The 21,443-nt window shown below is 42.0% G+C and overlaps 2 protein-coding genes across 2 annotated transcripts in view; both read left to right on the top strand.

Annotated features, from left to right (window-relative positions):
* The first annotated feature begins 84 nt into the window (after window positions 1-84).
* On the top strand, window positions 85-935 carry LOC135079737 (bis(5'-nucleosyl)-tetraphosphatase [asymmetrical]). Its single transcript, XM_063974345.1, has 3 exons — window positions 85-309; window positions 420-505; window positions 642-935. Exons 1-3 carry the CDS (start codon window positions 198-200, stop codon window positions 867-869), a joined length of 426 nt encoding a protein of 141 aa, XP_063830415.1. The 5' UTR covers window positions 85-197; the 3' UTR covers window positions 870-935.
* A 106-nt stretch (window positions 936-1,041) lies between these two features.
* The window catches only part of LOC135080068 (uncharacterized), a 30,889-nt gene continuing 10,487 nt past the window's right edge, over window positions 1,042-21,443 (top strand). The window contains exons 1-13 of the mRNA XM_063974744.1: window positions 1,042-1,585; window positions 1,666-1,798; window positions 2,396-2,508; window positions 3,190-3,364; window positions 6,698-6,826; window positions 8,157-8,427; window positions 8,840-8,988; window positions 9,908-10,137; window positions 11,359-11,506; window positions 13,975-14,106; window positions 14,656-14,792; window positions 15,137-15,163; window positions 15,356-15,520. Of these exons, the coding sequence (XP_063830814.1) occupies window positions 1,476-1,585; window positions 1,666-1,798; window positions 2,396-2,508; window positions 3,190-3,364; window positions 6,698-6,826; window positions 8,157-8,427; window positions 8,840-8,988; window positions 9,908-10,137; window positions 11,359-11,506; window positions 13,975-14,106; window positions 14,656-14,792; window positions 15,137-15,163; window positions 15,356-15,520 (1,919 nt within the window). The 5' untranslated portion in view covers window positions 1,042-1,475. The remainder of the gene's footprint in view (window positions 1,586-1,665; window positions 1,799-2,395; window positions 2,509-3,189; window positions 3,365-6,697; window positions 6,827-8,156; window positions 8,428-8,839; window positions 8,989-9,907; window positions 10,138-11,358; window positions 11,507-13,974; window positions 14,107-14,655; window positions 14,793-15,136; window positions 15,164-15,355; window positions 15,521-21,443) is intronic.

The raw sequence follows: 21,443 nt of genomic DNA, 5'->3' as shown, positions 1-21,443 counted from the left end.
GTTTTAAACCGATTCTGGATATTTGGAACGTTTTGACATTAATTTTGTTTGACTTTGACATTTTGTCACAAACCGGCTGATTTCTGCATTGCCAGCTGATTTTGACGTATTGTTTTGCAATACTTAAATTAATTTCCTACTGGAAAACTAGTTACGTTACTTTGTTAATTATTTGACAAACAAGAAACCTATGTAATATGTCACCAACGAAAGCGGCAGGTTTGGTTATCTTCAGAAATATGAACCAAGCTGTACAGTTTTTATTATTGCAAACATCTTACGGAGAACATCATTGGACTCCTCCTAAAGGTTAATTTAATTACGGTTTCATCATATTAATGCCCATAAGAATTTCACAACAATCAAATAATATTGTCCATTTATGCAAAACGTCTTGAATCATGCTTTTTTACTTTTAGGTCATGTAGATCCAGGAGAATCAGATTGGGTAACAGCTCTCAGAGAAACTAAGGAGGAAGCTGGGTTAGCAGAAGAGGACTTGGAAGTCAGTTATTACTTTAGTATTATTATAATGCAACGCTAATTTAATCTTAATACAATTCCTAGTGGTTATATTCTACAGAAATAATAACATAATGAAATAACCTATGTACTATATTTTTTAATATTATTTTTTCTAGATATATCAGGACATTTGCAAAACCTTGAACTACACAGTGAAAAACAAGCCAAAAGTTGTAGTTTATTGGCTTGCCAAACTGAGAGATCCTCTCAAAGAAGTAAAGCTCTCAGATGAACATCAGGATTTGAAGTGGCTTCCCTTGCAGCAGGCACAGGATGTGTCAGGTTATGAAGATATGAAGCAGCTCTTAGCTGAATTTAACGAAAAGGCTCAGAAATTGCTATAATTCATTGAAATAGATTTTTCATAGTTCTGTGAATATTTTTAAAATAAATAATTTTATCGATTTGTTCCCATCTATTTCCTTCAATCATCATTAATTTATTACTTAATTAATCTTTTTTGCATCAAAGTACCTACCCCTTACCTACTTTATTTATTTTTTATGGGAAAGCAGGTGGAACTCATGGATTTACGATTGTTCATTTGTTCCCCTTGGGGAACAAAAATTAACGAGTGTTTAACTAGAATGTGCAAATGAGATGACGATTGGTGTAATAATGTTTTCAAATATCTAACAAGAATAATTTTATTGTTATTGTTCATTTCATCACCCGTTTTGATGAAATTGTTTTTCCAAAACTTTTTGCTAGAAGTGAACAAGAACTTTCAGAACGAAGCGATTTGGGGTTATCCAAAAAAAGTAAAATGTCATGTTGTATGGCTGTCAATGTCATCATTGCAGAAAAAAAAACAAATCCAAAAATTTCGCGTAAACGGAGGACGAAAAAATGTTTTTATTTCCTAATTTGTGGATTGATTACAGCGTTCGTACAAATAATTGGGCTAATATCTTATTGTATTTTTAAGTATCTTTTGATAAAACAGTAACATGGAGAAGCCAGACTGTGACCCCAAAAAGCCTTCAGATGAAGACGAAGGCGGCAATTCAGATATCAGCCCAAAAAATAAAATGCGAAGTCGTGGAAAAAAGCGTAAAAGGTAAATTAAACATTCAATTTGTTGAAATTTCGGTTTTTTTGTATCTCTAGGATATTAAAAGTAAGTTGTTTGTTCACCAGGAGAGATAGTAGCAATAGCAGGTCTCACTCAGAAGAGGTGCTTCCAGAAAATGCATTTGAGGTTGAGAAGAATGTAATAGCCTCAGCTGTGAAAAACAACCTAGATGATGTCAGTGTGAAGAAGATTTTGAAGGTATGAAATCTGTCATTTCTAAGATATCTCCCTTTGTTTGCCATAAACCGAAGTAAAGTGATTATGTAGTCTAAAAAGATTGTATAGTTGTATTCTTAGGTTTATATTAAGAAATTACACTTTAGAATAGATAGTTTCATTGAATAGATTGGTCCAAAAATAATAGTATTCTTTTTAATGGCCTGTAATGCTTATTTAAAGCAGAAAAGAACATTTATTCCACTCTTGATTGTGGTTTATCATTCAAATGATCTCTAGATTAAATCTAAGCTTGGGTTTTGATCAAGTTTTTAGAATCATTTCATTGGAGGGTCTATTGATCATCTGGGTGATCAAATTGTATATGTGACTATTCAGAGGTGTGATCAAAGTAAACTAAAATAATAATTTAACTGGAGTCAACTTTGATCACCCAGGTCATCCTAACCATAGGTGATCAAAGGTAGGTGATCAAAATGAAATAGGCCCATTAGAGCCTTCTACAGCAGCTATATTCTATAGTCTGGTCCGTGAGCACGTAGAATTTTGCTAGGGGTCATTGGACAAAATTCTATGTGCTCACGGACCGGGCTTTAGTTTCTATTTAAAATATTGCAGAAAGTAGTGACAAATGACCACGTGCTGGCGCTGGTCAAGCTGCGGGAAGAAGAAGAAAAGTCCAGCACGGAGGACAGCAAGCTCCAGCCCAAGCTCACTCGGGCTAAAGTCAAGTGAGTATAAAAACCATCATACTTCCTACTAATATTATAAATGCGAAAGTTTAGATGTCATGATGTCTGAGATGTTTGTTACTCTTTCACGCAAAAACTACTGAACGGATTTTGATGAAACTTTACAGTATTATTGTTTATAACCCAGATTAACACATAGGCTATAAATTATGACGATCTGTGACAAACTAAATTTCACGCAGGTGAAGCCGCGAGGAAAAGCTAGTAGAAATATAAAATCAGCAAACAGTTGGATGAATTAATTTAAATAATGGGAAATGGCTAGGGCAAAGAAGAAGAAACAATGAGATCAATTTTTCTGCTATTGAGTTTGTATCCATCTTTATAATAATAATAATATAATAATATAAGCCTTTATTACTAGATTACAAGGTATTTTTACAACATTAACATTTCATTTTACAATCTAGTTGCACTCATCTCCAGTTTGTCCTTGGACATAGGCCTCCTCCAATGATCTCCATGCTTCTCTGTTTCTAGCCATTTGTGGCCATAATGGCCCTGCTAATTCGCGGATATCGTCCTCCCATCTTTTCGCTTGTCTCCATCTTTACAGTAGAACAAAAAATATCATTTGTGTCCAGAAAATATGCTTTTATCGAATAATTCTTAATTTTCTTGCATTTTTGTAATAACATCTTTTGATTAATTTACTTACAGGGAATTGATGAAAGTGTCGCCTAAAACAGCCCCATGGAACCTAGAAAACTTGGAATTGACGCCCATCAAACACATACCGGTGAAGACGAGGCCGGAAGTCAAAGCGCTCATCGCACAAGAACTGCCTGAAGACGAAGATGACGAAGAATATGAGCCTACAAATGATGATGTACCGGTTAGTATAGTTTTTACTTATACTGAACAGTACAAGGATCAGGCAAAGAACTTTCATCACCCCAAAAAATTCTCAACATATGTTATTTAATAAATTGGTAGCCTTGGGCAGAGGACAACTCCGGCAGTTTCAACGTATCAGCAGTGTACTGCCCGCCAAAGCATAAAATTACCGACGCTATGTTCACGCAATTCTTCAGTACGTTGGGTTGTCGTTTCATAGCTGGAGGAGACTGGAACTCTAAGCATACTAATTGGGGCTCTCGTATAACCTTAACTAGAGGTAGACAACTGCAAGCCAGTATCACAGAAAACAAACTGATCTCGATATCTGGCCTGGAACCAACATACTGGCCAACTGACCCAAACAAGACACCTGATCTGTTGGACTTCTTTATCATCAAGGGACTATCAAGGCACTACCTAAAACCTGAATCCTGCCTGGACGGATCATCCGACCATACTCCGGTTCTGCTGACTGTTAGCACAATGATAATAGAGTGTGATAGACCAATTGTGCTTACTAACAAACACACCGATTGGGAATGCTTTCGGGAACATATCTCGGGAAACCTAAATCTAAAGGTAGCTCTGAAATGCCCTGATGACATCGACGAAGCAACCAAAACCTTGACGACACTTATCCAGGAAGCCTGCTGGAAATCAACGCCAACCCTGGAACTTAAACCACAGACTACTAATCTTCTACTGGACATAAGACAGAAAATAAATGAGAAAAGAAAACTCCGTCGCGTCTGGCACCAGAGTAGATGTAGAGAAGACAGACAAGCATTCAATAAAGCTATCCATGAGTTGAGGGTTGTTTTGGAAGAATGGCGAAATACAACACTTGCAAACAAATTGGAGTCTCTAACAGCAACCGCGGCTACTAACTACTCACTATGGAAGTTCACAAAGTCATATGATCGACCCCAGGCTGCTAAACCACCTTTGAGAAATAAAAATGGCGGGTGGGCCAGAACTGCACAAGAAAAGGCAAATTTATTTGCGGACCATCTAGCAACAGTCTTTCTTCAAAATGACACAAGTGATCCTGACTCAGATGAAGACGTCAGAAGTGTTTTGGACCAGCCATACCAGATGTCATTGCCCCCAGCACCTGTGACGGTAAAAGAGGTGATGAGAATGATTAGGAGCCTGAAATCTAAAAAAGCTCCCGGATATGATCTAATCACAAAGGAAATACTGCTGAAACTTCCCAAAAAGGCCATTGTATTTTTAACCACACTGTACAATGGTATACTCAGGGTCCAGTACTTTCCGGCCATGTGGAAGATATCCCAAATAATACTGATTCACAAAGCTGGAAAACCTCCCACAGATGTTGGTTCATATAGACCGATTAGCCTACTGCCAATTCTTTCGAAGATCTGCGAGAAGATCATTCTCCACAGAATTCTTCCCCTGCTGGATGAACGCAAAGTAATCCCCAATCACCAATTTGGATTCAGACAGCGGCACTCAACCATAGAGCAGGTACACCGCGTAACAGATAAAATCAGAGGGGCTCTAGAAAGGAAAGAGTACTGTTCTGCAGCCTTTTTGGACATCCAACAGGCCTTTGATAAAGTGTGGCACAAGGGCCTGCTTAGCAAAATAAAAAACAGTCTCCCTCACAGCTACTATGAAGTTCTTCACTCCTACCTAACAGAGAGATTGTTCCAGGTTAAAGAATCGGGAGAAACATCTGACTTCCATGACATCAAAGCAGGTGTCCCGCAAGGGTCTGTGCTAGGTCCAGTACTGTATACGCTATTCACTGCGGATCTACCGGATGTGGAGGGGGTTACCATAGCTACATACGCAGATGATACTGCGATAATCGCCTGCAATAAAGATCAAACGGCTGCATCACGGGACTTACAGAGGGGACTGAATGAAATCAACACCTGGCTAAACAAATGGCAAATAAAGGCAAGTGCAGCTAAATCCATGCACATAACATTCACCCTCAAAAGAGGGGATTGTCCACCGGTTTATCTTGGGGATAATACTCTACCTCACACCGACCGAGTAAAATATCTCGGTATGCACCTCGATCGCAGATTGACATGGAAATACCACATTAAGGCAAAGAGAGAAGAACTCAATATTAAATATAAGTCGCTGCTCTGGCTTCTCGGACGCAACAGTAAACTCTCCACAGACAACAAGTTGCTAATCTACAAATCCATACTGAAACCCATCTGGATGTACGGAATACAGCTGTGGGGTAGTGCGTGCAACTCAAACCTCTCCATGATACAGAGGCTTCAGAATATAATTCTGCGTACCATATCATGTGCCCCATGGTTAGTCACAAACACCGAAATCCACGAGGCCCTGCAGATGAACACAGTGTTGGAGGAAATACGATCCACTGCAGAAAACTACCAAGAACGGCTGGCCCTGCACCCCAATGAGCTGGCCTCGGAACTGCTCCAAAAAAGCTATAGTAAACGCCTCAAGAGGCATGACATCCTGAGTCTGCACTGGAGAGTGTAGAAATACATAAAGAAGTAGTCTTCTCAGTGGAGAAGACACTTATCATGCAAAGGGCACTACAACTCATCCGCTCATAGTCGGAAGACTGATTGCAGATGAAGCACAGAAGAAAAATTTAAAAAAAAAATTTTGGGCAGCAGGCCTCCCACTAGGTGGACCGACGATCTGGTGAAGGTCGCGGGAGGTGCCTGGATGCGGGCGGCGTAGGTCTTTGTGGAAAACCTTGGGGGAGGCCTTTGTCCAGCCAGTAAATGTCTTTCGGCTGACACGAATGAACGAAGCCTAGTTAATAAATAATATTAATGTTTTGTGTCCTTTAACGGACACAGACAAGCGAAAGTATATCGGTGACTGTTTGCGTCTTAATTAGTCGACTGTCGCCGACGCATCCCGACTCTCGAAGACGCCCGTCTTCGAGAGTCGGGATGCGTCACTAACATGTAGTCAGAAAGTATCAACATCAACAACAACGATAGGCGACGTCGCCGACAGCCGCCTAGTCGCTGACCGTCGCCTATCACTATCGCAAGCAGTCGCCGACATAATATCGCTTGTCTGTGAGCTCTCTTATTGAAATGTGTTTCAGTTTTTTTTATTATTTTACTTTATTTTCTGTGATCTAAGCTTAATCTTAGCCTAAGCGCAGACCGCCAATTTTTAGTTGGCCGATAGTTTAGTCGGGCAGTTACTCAGTATGTGCGCACATTACACCGTTTTGGTTTGGTACCTATCGGCCGATTCTTGATACAAAATAAAATCGGTCCCAACTATCGGCCAACTAAAAGTCGGTGGTCTGAGCTTAGTCTTAATAAGAATTTGTTTGTCACAGAGTGACGACGATCAAGGCCTGGAATCATGCAGTGACTTGGACTCCCAGCCTCGCACACCGGCCACTCCCAGGAGTCAGAGCAAAAGCAGCCCTGTAGTCGTTAAAGATGGACCTTTCAAAGTGCCACCGGTAAGTCTACCACAGCAGTGTGGCGTACGCGTCTTCGTACACTTGGTCTACGACGCGTACGCGTCTATAGTCTGGTCTGCGAGCACGTAGAATTTTGTCCAATGACCCCAAGCTACCCGTCCTTATCGCTCGCGCGTAATTATATTGCTCTCGCGCTCGCACACTCACTGCGGCCGCCCGTCGCACAGTCGTGACAGCAACATAATTACGCGCGAGCGATAAGGATGGGATAGCTTGGGGTCATTGGACAAAATTCTACGTGCTCACAGACCGGGCTTTAGTACAATACGCCGCGTCGACAGTGCCGCTTACATACTCTACAATATAAAACTGTTCTGTGTAGTTTTAATTTTAAAGGTGGTCATCTGCTCACTGTCGAGTACTATAGGTAGAGTGGCATTATAACTAGATGAGTGATACGTGCTAATGTTAGCTCGCAGAAAGCTAAGGCTAAGAACTCACGGCGCGACTTTCACCCGCGCCCGCGGCGGTTGTGAAATTGCGGTTTTATTTCAAAACTCACGGGAGCGGTTATTTGCGCGGTTATTCTAAGAACTCACGGCGCGATTTTAAATCGCTCCGCGTGCTAAGTCACTGGTACAAAATGGTCGCGTGGTTTCGCGCGGGCGAAAACCGCCGAGCGGGACCCGATTACAACCGCGCCCGCTGCGGGCGAAAACCGCGTCGTGAGTTGTGCATTAGTTTTTACATAAGTATCTGCATTCTACAGAAGCTGCGGGACGCAACCGCCGCGGGCGCGGGTTAGTTTATCAATATTTGTAGTTGAATCTATCTACCATATCAGCCAGTTTGGAAATCACTTAACATATCTAGATAAATAGTACATTAGAATCTCTTTTTAGGGGGTATTGTGTCTGTCTGTGTGATGTTAGATTATGAAGCTGTCATTGTTATTCTCATTGCTTGGGTCAGTTTTCGTAGACTTGCATAAGTGAATTCCTTGTCTAGGATGTACCAGTAGCAGCCCGCAGGAAGCTAAACCTTGAAGAAGAGGCAGGCAGAGGCTCTCCGCACTCGCTCCAAACTTTGCCTCTCAGAGACACCAATCGAACACATCGAGAGCTCGTTCGTGCCTCCCGACGATCTGCCAGTGCCAGTGGTGGACGATCACCTGTGGAACTAGTGTCTCAACCCAGCTTCCTTGATAGATAATTCGTTATAAGAAAAAATAGTGTCAAGCTGGAGGAATAGGGCTGATCATGAAATTGTTTATTATCGTTTATTTCATTTACAATATGAATTTGTTCTTAGAAATTCTCATTGCTAAGGTCAGTTTTTGTAGGCCTACATAAGTGAATTCCTTGTCTAGGATGTGCCAGTAGCAGCCCGCAGGAAGCTAAATCTAGAGGAAGAGGCGACCATAGCTCTCCGCACTCGCTCCAAACTGTGCCTCTCAGAGACACCAATCGAACACATCGAGAGCTCTTTCGTGCCTCCCGACGACCTGCCAGTGCCAGTGGTGGACGATCACCTGTGGAACGAGTTTCTGAACGAATGCCTCAACCCAGCTTCGGTGTCGAAGAACGAAGACGACGATGAGACTGACCCCGAATACAATGTCGCTGCCGATCCTGATGCTCGTAAGTTTGAAATACTAGCTTTTACCCTTCAGGATTCGATATAATTATCATACAGTCTTTATTAATACGAACGTGAACGTTCAAATGTACTTTATTTATTAGATACTATCTTTTGCTCGCGGCTTACGCGTCTGAATTTTACTTTTACAAAAGATTTGGCCTTCCTTAGTGCCATGAAGAAAAAATGTAGCTTTCTACTCGTGAAATAATTACCAAAATCGCTTTAGTATTTCCAGAGATTACTTTCATCTCCTTTTTCACACATATTTAACCCTTCAATTTTCTTCTCCAAGTTCCAACTTACTTCCGATCAATAATGTGTCGAAATAGGAAAAAAACTCCTCCTCCTCCTTGAATTGAAATACCACCTCTATTCTGTATCCAATAAAGCATTTATTCTGTTTATTTTCAGCGGACGAAGACGACGAACTGGAGGGAAGCCTCATCAAGATATCCAAGAAGGAACTGAACGACCTGGTCACGGAGCTGTTCAATATCATGCCGGAGGAGTCGGTGGATCACGAGCTTGCTAATATAAGTGGAGTTGTCGATGATTTTCGGGTATGTTTCTCCTTTATCTATTATGGTCATAACCGGGCTAAGCTGCGCGCCGTGATATACTCTTACCGACGTCAAAATGTATGGGTAAAATCGATAAAATGGCGTGATAACCGCTTATCGTGGCGCACATCCTAGGCCTGATAGAGTTATAAAGCATAGAAAAGCTATTGTGAGCAAAATTCTTGCTCCATTTTTAAAAAAATTAAAATTAATGTTCGCTGCAGAGTTAAAACATTTCTGCTGTCTAACCAAACTATTAAAATTTGCACTACTACTACTACTACAAAACGTTAAAGTAAAGTGTACGGATTGCAGTACATTTCAGTTGAACAGAGCGAGTATCGCGAAATCTAGTGCGTATAGTACATAATTTATACTATATCGATGATTATGGTAGGTCACACATTGTATATCCGTGAAAACTCAGTTCCGACAACGTGTTCGCTTAGATCCGTCAACGTATTCACTAAGTTCAGTCATCGACCGCCAATCACGGACGTATCACTGAAGCTCCGTGAACAACTGTATGAATTGAATGAGGGCTATCGTTTTAGCGCTCACCAGTTAGCGCCACTGTAGAGTAAGGTCCTGTCACTTGCTAGTAGCGAAGACAGTGGCACCAACTGGTGAGCGCGAAAGTGGTAGGAGGACTATCGTATTTGCACTCATCAAGATGGCACCACTGTAGAGTAAGGTCCTGTCAATCGCAAGGGGTGCCAAGTGTTAAGTATAAAAACGATAGCCCTCATTGAACTAACACGACGGAACTGTGGCAAAGCGCACTATTTCATACCGAAAGTATTAATAAGAAATTTTCCCCATACATACTGTAATCCCTATTTCACATCCTTTTAAGATCATTTTCGACAAAATTAGTCTCATGTCCATGTATGATTTCATGTAAAAACATTCTTTGCAGACTTCAAACCGATGGGATGGCAAGCAAGAAGCGGCTTCAGACGACGAAACGTCAGTGAAAATGGTGGACAGAATAGTGTTCGAGAAAAAAAGCTCTTCCACAAAGTTGTCGGTAGGAAAGATGGAAATAGACGACGCCGCCTACCACGAGTATGAGGATCAGAGCGAGACGGCAGTAGTACGAGAGAATGGTGACGAAGTGCAGGCTCAGCCGATATGTATTGTCATACAGTAAGTTGTTTTCAATTATCTTACTTACTGGAACATAATTAATTAACGTGGGTATTTGTTTCTGAAAATTACTTTTAATTAACTCAAGATTTCTCCACTGTATTTATTTTAGGAAAGGCATTTAGGTAACAAGTAAGGCAATTTGAAAACGACAAAAAAAATATGTATATCTTGTAAGGATTCATGGCTTTTTTTAACAACTATTCTTGCACAAATCCCCATGCAGTGCTAAATTTTTTTAAAGATTATATTGGTAATTCGTTATTACACAAATTACTAATACTCTCGTTGGCCCCTCGTACTAAGCTAAATATGCTTGTATCACGAGTGAGCTCACCACAATAGTCGAGCGGCGGCGGGGACCGAACCCGCGTTCCCCGAATCACGAGTCCGCAAGTCCGACCCCTTCACCGTTCGGCTATCGTGGCTATGTACCGAATAACCCATCTTTGCCGGATAAGTAACTCGCCGACGAAAGTTGAGGCGAACACATATTCACACTGACGTTATAAATTAAATATTAATTAAAACACACAAATCAGTAGGAATACCTAATGCTCGGTTTCCACCAAAGCGGAGCGGAAAAGAGCGGAGCGCTGCGGACACGAGGGATGTGTGAGCTGTGCGTAGCTGTCAACAGTCTATTGTTATTTATGAAACACTGTACCGCTCCGCTCTACTTCGCACTGCGCCGCGGCTGCTGTCAAATTCTATAGAAAAACAAGTGCGCCCGACACTTCTCCATTTTTCTCCGCTCGATCCATTTCCACCGAAGCGGAGCGGAGCGGAAATGTGTAAATAATGGAATCTGGTTATTCAAAATATTTCTCTGCTTCGCTCCGCACGGCTCAACCTTGGTGGAAAACTGGCCTAAGACGTCAGTGCAACAATCAAAATCAAAAATGACTTATGAATCTAAATATATTTATCTTAAAGGTGACAGACTGACTGACATAGTCATCTATCAACGCACAGCCCAAACCACTGGACGGATCGGGCTGAAATTTGGCATGCAGGTAGATGTTATGACGTAAGCATCCGCTAAGAAAGGATTTTACGAAACTCCACCCCCAAGGTAGTAAAACGGGATCCACGCGTACGAAGTCGCGGGCGGCCGCTAGTCGTATATATTTTCTTGTTGATCGCCTGAACTCTTGTTGCGCGGCCTCTCCGGTCTGACGTTCGTTATTTAATGATGATAATTTAATGTTCTTCCACCAGACAGCCACCGAACGTGGTGAGCCTATGCATGGAAGAGCAGCGTCCGCCGCAGGACATCTCGGACGTGGCGCCGCCGCCCTCCGTCCGGGGGCTGCAGGCGCCGCCCGCGGTGCACCGCATGCAGGTCGAGGTCAACGACACAAACACGGTGAGTCACTGTGAGGCATCTCATACGAACATACTATAAGCTAAGGCTACGGTCTCCTTTAAACGCTATACGCTATAAGTACGCAGAGTAAGACGTCAGCGTGAAACGGTCCTATCGACGTCCAAAGTGTCCTTACGCCGACGTCCAAAGTGTCCATACGCCGACGTCCAAAGTGTCCATACGCCGACGTCCAAAGTGTTCATACGCCAACGTCCAAAGTGTCCATACGCCGACGTCCAAAGTGTCCATACGCCGACGTCCAAAGTGTCCATACGCCGACGTCAACGTCTGCTTTCAGACGTAGAAGTACTGTTGTGGTCTCTTTAGACCACAATAGTGCACTTCTATAGTAAGCATTGTAACGCAGCCTATGGAGTAACGCTCTACGTGGCCTACGGTGTTTATAGTAGACCATAGCCTAAGTAAGTTCTTCCAAACAGTCGAAAGTGGTGAGTATACATGGGCATACCCAGCTTTTGGACCAGAAAGGGGGCAGTCTGTCCTAAGGGAGGCAGTCTGGACTAGGAGGGGGACAAATGAGACGATCTTAGACATTTCAGAATGGAACATAAAGTTAGGTTAGCTTACAATTTCCAGGGGGGACAGCTGTCCTCTCCTGTCTGATAAAGGAGAGGCAGACTGGCCTAAGAAGGGCCCTATAAGTGGTGAGCCTATGCATGGAGGAGCAGCGTCCGCCACAGGACATCTCGGACGTGGCGCCGCCGCCCTCCGTCCGGGGGCTGCAGGCGCCGCCCGCGGTGCACCGCATGCAGGTCGAGGTCAACGACCAGAACACGGTGAGTCTGAAGCCCGGTCTGTGAGCACGTAGAATTTTGTCCAATGACCCCAAGCTACCCATACTTATCGCTCGCGCGTAATTATATTGCTGTCGCTACTGTGCGACGGGCGCCCGCAGTGAGTGTGCGATAAAATTCTACGTGCTCACAGACCAGACTATAGCTGTCAAGCGTCCCATAGAAACACATCGCAGGGCACCGACGAGATGGTCAGGCGCGGTGAGGAAGACGGTGGGCGGAAGTTTGCATCGTGCGGTCCACACAGCTTGTGACGGCAGTCTGTGGAGGAACACTATCTGTGGTCGCGATCCACATCAGTGTGGGACCGAGGAAGAAGAAGAAGATGGAAACTCTAGCTTATAATTATGTAGTGAGTGAATTCTAGACAGTTTTGTGCTTGGGCCAGTAGAGGCAGTCTGGCCTAAGAAGGGGCAATCAGGCCCTATAAGGGGCAATCTGACCTAATGAGGGGCAGACTGGCCTAAGAAGGGGCCTAAAAGTGGTGAGCCTCTGCATGGAGGAGCAGCGTCCGCCGCAGGACATCTCGGACGTGGCGCCGCCGCCCTCCGTCCGGGGGCTGCAGGCGCCGCCCGCGGTGCACCGCATGCAGGTCGAGGTCAACGACACAAACACCGTGAGTCTAGCTGTGAAACATGCCATAAAAACACTAGCTTATAAATGTAGTGAGTGAGTTCTAGACAGCCGTTAAATGGAGTGACACTGTGCTTGGGCCTGTGGGGGCTGTCTGGCCTAAAAAGGGGCAGTCTGACCTAAAAAGGGGCAGTCTGCCCTGAGAAGGGGTAATCTGGCCTAAAGGCAGTTTAACCTACCAGAGCACTGTGAGGCTAGCTGAAGCATCTCGTGCGAACATACTATAAGATAAGGCTACGTCCTCCTTTTAAACGCTATTACGCAGTAAACGGTGCGAGCCGCCAGTCTGCTTGTGACCACGGCTACAGCATAACAGCCGAAACGTCAAGCCGTGAGTACATAATGTAACTCTTTCATAAACGTCGCGTTAAAACCCGTGTCTTTCTCTGAACGTTGCCTACGGCATCCGCACGCTGACGTCAACGTCTGAAAGATACCACAACAGTAAACTTCTATAGTAAGCATTGTAACGCAGCCTATGGCGTTTATAGGAGACTACAGCCTAAGTAAGTTCTTCCAAACAGCTGTCGAAAGTTGTGAGCATACATGGGCGTACCCAGATTTTGGACCAGAAAGGGGGCAGTCTGGACTAGGAGGGGGAATGATAAGACGATCTTAGACACTTCAGAACGGAATATTAGGTAGCTGATAAGCCACTACAATTTCCAGGGGGGACAGCTGCCCTCTCCTTAATGTTTGTCTCGAAACCCTGGTAGGGCAAAGAAACAACATGTGATGTGATGATATTGAACAGTTAAGATATTTATTTGTATTGATTCGAGCCATTTGTTTGTTTTACTCACACATCATTCGGCGCTAAGGATGTAGATATCCAACTTCTGCACAACGACTTTTACTACCTCTAGCAAGTCATCACTTCCCCGGAGGACTATCTCATTTGCACTAACCCGGATGGGCGCCACGGTAGAGTAAGTTCTGTCAATCGCCAGTGGTGCCAACTGTTTAGTAAAAAATCGATAGCCCTCATGGGGAATGCTTAGTAATATCCTATTGTTTCAGATACTGCCCGAGCAAGTCCTGATCCTCCAACAGCAGCTCAGAATGCACATCCAGTTAGCAGCTTCCAACTTCTTGCAACTTTACGTGCACCCCATACACTGGTCTTACGGGCCAAGTTACAAGGAGTATTTGGTAAGTGTTTTTTAAACCACTGGCCAATAAACCTAGAACGCGCGGCATTATAAACTAAATATAACTAATTAAGCGAGGCATTTTGTCGATTTTGCACGATAAGCCCATACATTTGTCGTCTATAATCGTAGATAAGATTTTATCATGGTGCACATCCTAGCCCAGTAGGCTATGGATAAAAATATTTTCATTCCTTAACCGTTTCTTTAATAAAGTTCAAATCTATTCTATTTAACGACTTCCTGATTAAGGCTTAAAGTATACCTATATCCTTGTCCGATACGCATTGGACAAGTCTTACCACACAGTGTTAACTATTCATTTCCGTTTTTGCTCTCGCTAACATCAAATGGTGGTTCTTTGCGATAGAACGAGATGGCATGACATTTGACATAGTTAACACTGTTGCCGATAGTACAGTGTGTCAATGATATTTATTCCTTTTCCTTTGTCAAACCATCAACGATTTTCGTAACCTCTTTTCTTTATTTTTACTTATTACGTTTAGTCACGACGTTTACAAGTGTTGTAACCTGACCTCTGTCCCAGGAAACTCTCTCAAAGATGGCAACCGCGAATCCCAAGTCGGTGGTGAATGTATGCAACCTGCGGCCCGCCATGGAACTGGTCGAATCTTGGGCGGAAACCGTATCCGAGAACACTCCGGAAAACACTGAGCTGGTTGAGTAAGTCACACTTTATTCTATCCCACAAATCTGTCAATGGTAATATAGTAACCACGTTGTTTTGTACTTTATTGCCTTGCGTTAAGAGTACAAAGACAACGAAAAATAGTAACTTGCTTTTCAGATTGGCTATTTTCAGTCAGAAACACGTGTCAAAATGTGTTGTCACGTTTTTTATTTTGATTGATTTTGGAAGCATTCATAGTTTGTGCCTATTTAGTTACGTCATAATTTCAACAAAGGAATGTGAAACATTTATACAAAATAAAAACATATAGTTTTGTGCACTTTTAAATGGTTAAAAATATCTTCCGATACAAATGTTTTGTTTTCCTTTCTTTCAGATTCATCCAGAAAGAATCAGAGAGATGGTAACTCTTTATATTTCATCTAATTTAATGAAGCAAACTTGATATTGCTAATGATTATTTTGTTTTCATAGCGTAATAAACCAACCGAATTGAGAACCTCTTCCTTTTTGAAGTCGGTTAAAAATATAATTTTGTTTCCTTAGCTTAACCTTAATAATTGTTTCCACAGTTTTTAATTTTTTCTATCTACAGTCGCCGCCGGCACGCGAACAATAACCCATACATCGGGGATTTCCACGAGACTCTCATGCGGGTAGTGGCCAACAGCTGCGTGTTCGTCTACCCTCACCTGCTGCCGCCCATGCCCTACCGGCCCCACCACAACCGCCGCTGCATATACATGCCTAGCGAGGACTCGTGAGTACCCTCCTAAGAGAAAACGGGACATATCCCACCACACTGCAACTCCTGTATAACCAGTATCTACAGCCAGCGAAGATTGACTAGTCCCGGGGGATCTCTTGGAACCCGCAACGAATTTAATCAGAATAATATAGGAAGGTTCAAATATCCTACTAAGAGTCATCATCATCACTTTAGCCATAGAACGTCCACTGCTGAACATAGGCTTCCCGCAATGATTTCCGGATTGGCCGACTGGCAGCGGCTTGCATCCAGCGCCTTCCTGCTACCTGTTGTCTATCTCCTAGATACTGGAATAAATAGTTGGAGGGAGTTTACTAAAATAGGATGGACTATTTTAGTAAACTCCCTCCAACTATTTTTTTCTGATACCTGATAGCTGTAGTTCTTCGTAATTTAAATCAGAGAACAAAAGGCAAAAATGACTAAACGTGTCAACTTTAACCAGGCCTGTTCATCTCCGCGAGTTCACATCGAAAACAAAACACGCACGATAGCCCACCTACAGGAGGCGATTCGACAAGGCGTCACATACGAGATACGAGCGAGCATTGACACACGCACGCGTACTCTTGTATTATGGAAAAAAATAAAAAAATACTGTGTAAAAAATACTGTGCAGTATTTAACTGCCTAAATAATAATAAAAACACACAATGTACTTTTTTTAAGTTGCCTGAAGACACTGAGAGGTAAATAAGTGGTTATTGTTATTCATGATAATTCATGCAAATTCATGTATTTCTTCCGACATTTTCCGCGATTTGGCACTTCACGTCACACATTAGTTTGCCGAAGTTCGCCGAGCCAGCTATTGTCAATTATTATAGGTGTCAAACAGGATAGGGTCTTTGCGCTGGTTTTCGTCCAACTATCGGAGTTGCCAACTTTGTGATCTTAAAATACCCTTACATAAATGTATCATATTATTTTATGTCGTTCGAGTGCTCATAAAGGCAGTCAACTAAAGTCCATACTGCAACGCACACACAATCCGCACCGTAACGTAAACGCCTTGCCTCGCCGATGACAGTGCGCGAAGGGCAATGACAGCTCGCAAAACACTGACGTATATCAATGTCTCATGGACTTGGCGTAACTTTAAAATAAACGTACTCGGTACATTACGCACACATTTACACGCATTATAAATACATACACGATTTAAGAAAACAACATGGCCGCAATATAGGCAATCAGCTGACAGGTATTTGTGTGTGTGTGTGTGTGCGTGTAGTTGTCAGCTGATTGCCTATAAATATGTTGTTTTCTTAAATCTTGTATGTAGGTACCTACTCGGCACAAGTCAGGTAGTTAGTGACGTCACATGAAAATGTTGCCAGAATGAGTACTGACCAAACATTATCTATTTCTTTTTTTTATACATCACCAGGGGTAAGTTAGAAAGAGATAAACAGCTGTTTGTCATTAATTTGTCGAATTTTTGTATAGATCTATATTTCCTCTCCACTATTACCTCCATGCCACAAAAGGCGATACGTTGTTGATCCCTTTCCGAGTTGATTTGCCTGCTATATGACCTGAGCTTTGCTTTAAAAAAATGACCCTTAGTCATCTAAGATTTAATTTTGTATGAAGAAGTTTAATAAACACTTAAAATTGTGTTTATAATGCTATCAATTAGACATACGTGCCAAAAACTTTTCCTGTCAGCACGTTTTTTATTATTTACTTTTTAAATTACATTTTCATTTAGGTAGAACTGTTGCTTAGGCATTATAGATTGCAACAAAACTAGCGCGGGATGGCTACTGCCTTCTGTGAATACAATACTTTGTATTCAAATTTTACGCATGTGTTTATGGCAGCTCAGTGAAATGGACGAAAACCGAAGTTAGATAGAAAACCAGCACAATGACCCTACTTTCAAAAATTAATATTGCGATTTTATAAATCACTTAAACAACTTTATATTAATTTGCGGGTACGCCGGGACAGCTCGTAAAACAAATTCATTATTTACATATTACTAATTTATCAACTTTGTTCATTGTTAGTTCATTAGTTGTTCGTGTTTCGTTTGGGTTAGACCAAGAGCCGAATGCAAAAAATAAATGTTACTTAATTATATTAATGCTACAAAAAACGGACGGACGTGTGCAAGTCTAATAGCCATATACTTGGTTAACTCATTTTAAAAAGTGCACAAAAACGTTCTATGTTCAGATAGACTATATGACGAATCTATAAGGGTTCCGTTTTTGCCATTTGGCTACGGAACCCTAAATACCGTATCAAAATCTGTTGCATAGTTTTAAAGATCTAAGCATACATAGGGACAGACAGACAGGAAAGCGACTTTTTTTTATAATTATTACGTAGCGTAGTGATGATGGGCATATAGACCAAATAAAGACATTTTGATTTAAGGGGGTCCTGCACAGAATCCTTAAAATTGACATATTTTTAAATCACGTGTGCTCTGCGATTAGTGACTTAAATACATCAAAGGAACTTGTCTAGGGTAGCCCAATCCTTGCTCTAGGTCGCCGCCTTTTCGAAATTTTAAATAAATACGTAAAAAATTGATAAACAACATTTAAAATGGAGACATATTATGGAAAATTTATTTCTTCGAGAACTTTGTTAATTTAACGTATGAAGCAATAATTCTTATATGGAAATGTTCAAATTAATATTTTGAAGGTCGCCCCCTTTTTCGTTTTTGGTATTAATACATTAATATTGAGAATTTTTGATTTTCCCAAAAAAACTTTGCCGTGAAGAAATCAACAGGCGTTTTGCTTTATCGTAGCTGTCAAGTGTCAAATGTGTGTTTGTCAATCCTTTACAGAGTAGTGTAGACAGCAGAGCGTGCAAATAGTCTCTCTTTTGTTATGACTTCGATTGTAACGAAAAAATATTTTACTTATTTTAGTTAGGCTAGAAAACCCTTGCAACCTTTCTTTGCCGTTCGTTCGTTCGTTTCAGCCGAAAGACGTCCACTGCTGGACAAAGGCCTTCCCCAAGGATTTCCATAATGAACGGTCCTGCGCTGCCCGCACGCATCCAGACTCTTCCCGCGACCTTTACTAAATCGTCGGTCCACCTAGTAGGAGGCCTGCCCACGCTACGTCTTCCAGCCCGTGGTCGCCACTCGAGAACTTTCCTGCCCCAACGGCCATCGTCTCTACGAGCTATGTGCCCCGCCCACTGCCACTTGATTTTAGCAATTCTGGGAGCTATGTCGGTTACTTTGGTTCTCCTGCGGATCTCCTCATTTCTGATTCGATCACGCAGGGAAACTCCGAGCATAGCCCGCTCCATCGCCCTTTAGGTGACCTTGAGCCTTCTTAGGAGGCCCACAGTAAGCGACCACGTCTCAGATCCGTATACCATCACTGGCAACACACATTGGTCAAGGACTTTTGACTTGAGACACTGCGGTATTTCGGACGTGAGTATATGGCGAAGCTTCCCGAACGCTGCCTATCCGAGTTGGATTGAAGTTGGACCTACCTAACTGGACTGTTTGTCCCAGGTATACATAATTGTCAACAACTTCGAGTGTAGAGTCTCCAACCTTCAGAGGAGTGGGTGCAACACGGGCATTAGACATGATTTTTGTCTTGTCCATGTTCATTCTGAGGCCCACTTTTTGAGAGGCTCTACTGAGACTATCTTGCATTGTGCCTAGATCTTCCAAGATCTCAGCCATGACTTCGATATCGTCCGCGAATCGAAGGTGGGTGATGTACTCGCCGTTGATATTTACGCCAAATCCGCTCCAGCCTAGAAGCTTGAAGACATCTTCCAGGGCGGTGGTAAACAGTTTTGGAGATATGACGTCTCCCTGTCTTACCCCTAGCTGCAACTGGATAGGTTTCGAGTCCCGATCCTGGAGGCGGACCGACATTGTGGCGTTTTTGTATAAACTTTTCAACACTTCGATATATCGATAGTCAATTTGGTACCTTTGGAGAGACTGTAGCACTGCCCAGGTCTCGACCGAATCGAAGGCTTTCTCATAATCCACAAACGCCAGGCAAAGTGGTTGATTATACTCCTCGGTTTTCTGTATAATCTGCCTTAGTATATGTATGTGGTCTATGGTACTAAAGCCTTTTCGGAAACCGGCTTTTTCGGGAGGCTGGAAGTCGTCGAGCCACGACTTGTAGACATGGCTCAGAAGTGAGATGGGTCTATAATTCCTCAACAAGGTTTTGTCGCCTTTTTTGAAGAAGAGTATCACCACACTTCTGTGCCATGTCGTAGGTGTTTTTCCTTCGAGGATGACGGAATTGAACAGCTTCTGAAGAGCCCTTAGTACCGGCGTTCCGCCTGCCTTCAAAAGCTCAGACGTGATTCCATCATCACCCGGTGCCTTGTTGTTCTTCAGCTGTTTGAGAGCCATTCTAATCTCGTACAGACTGACGTCCGGGATATCTTCGGTATAGTGCCGGGTCAATCTAGCTCTTGGGTGTTCGGCTAGATTAAATTTTGTGGCATGTGTGCGTACACTCGTGTATAATTTTCCGTAGAACTTCTCAACCTCTTCCAATACCTCCGGCCCCGACGAAATGGCCATACTCCGTCTTCAGCTTTGTCAGTTGACTTTGGCCAACAGACAGATCTCTTGCAAACACTTTAGAGCCCTTGTTTCGCTCAATCGCCTCATTGTAAAAAAACGCCCATCTCAGGGTAGTTAGGTAGGGATAATTTTTGTATTATTATTCCATTTTCTTCCATAAACTTTGAATTTTTGACGAATTTCAATATCTAATTACTAATGTGATATATCATTGGAAAAAAGAAAAGCTAGAAATGTTTTTAAAATCATTGGCAATCCACTATCACCTTTAATTTTTTTTAAATCGAATTCCAAGTAGATTTTTTTTATCGTGGATTGTACTTTTGTTAAATTTTGGCGGTTCGTAACTAGCTATCCAATCATTATCTGGATCTGAATGTATTTTATTTGACTAAAGACATATTCGATATCAATATAAAATAATAAAAGCGGTTGAAAACACGCGAGAAAAAAAATTTAAGCAGTTTTTAGGTCAAATTTAGAAATAAATTAAACAAAAATAAAAACATCAATTTAAAAAAAAGTAGCCCACTTAGGGTCAAATGGGCGAACTCGTATTCTTAAAATGACCTTACCTATACACCTACGAAGTTTGTCTAACCTTCCGCCAAACACCCCGTATATTATAAACTCACTTTTTGTTTAGCAAAATTAGTGAAATACGTGTTTTACTCTGTGTTGAGTCTCTTTTGTCTCTACTCTGTAAAGCAGTTTGTGTGCGATCGTGTTAGTTCGTTGCGCCACCGCTATCTCGGCTAGCAAATCGTAATTTTTCGTCGGCGCTGCACCCCCTTAAGGGGGGGACATCGTAAGAGCCATTCACATTTTTATCAGAAAGTTAATAAATTAATATATTTAGGTTTTTGAAATCTAAAACAGCCAGGAAATCAAAGAGGCAAACATGATACCTTTGTGATTTTATAGGAATTTTATTGTAAAACACGGTCATATTAAACTTTTATAAAAAAATCCAGAGGTAAATGTTTTTTTTCGAGAAAAATTTTTTCTAATCGTGTTTTCGAAAATATCATCCCATCACACATACGTTCTGTAATACATAATATTGAAAACAGTGCGAAATATCGTCAATTGCAGTTTTCACATACTAAGGGCCCATAATGAAATTAGTATAATGTTTGTTTATGTAATAACATTTGGTTTGAAATACCTACTGAATTGAATTTTTATTTTTTACTAGCTTTTTGGCTTCGCCCACGTGAAATAAATTGTCACAGTTATGCGTGTTATAAAATATTTGGGTGCTAGCTCTTACACTATATAACTGGCGGCCGCATGTAGCTGCGCGTTGCCGCGAAGAGCAGTGAATGCAAGTGTGGTGCGCTAGATGGCGACACAGTAGCTTCT

This window comes from Ostrinia nubilalis, chromosome 17 (genome assembly GCF_963855985.1).
Source record: "Ostrinia nubilalis chromosome 17, ilOstNubi1.1, whole genome shotgun sequence".
Lineage (NCBI taxonomy): Eukaryota > Metazoa > Arthropoda > Insecta > Lepidoptera > Crambidae > Ostrinia > Ostrinia nubilalis.
Note: the sequence above shows the minus strand (reverse complement) of the source record. Positions and strands in the feature narration are given on the sequence as shown.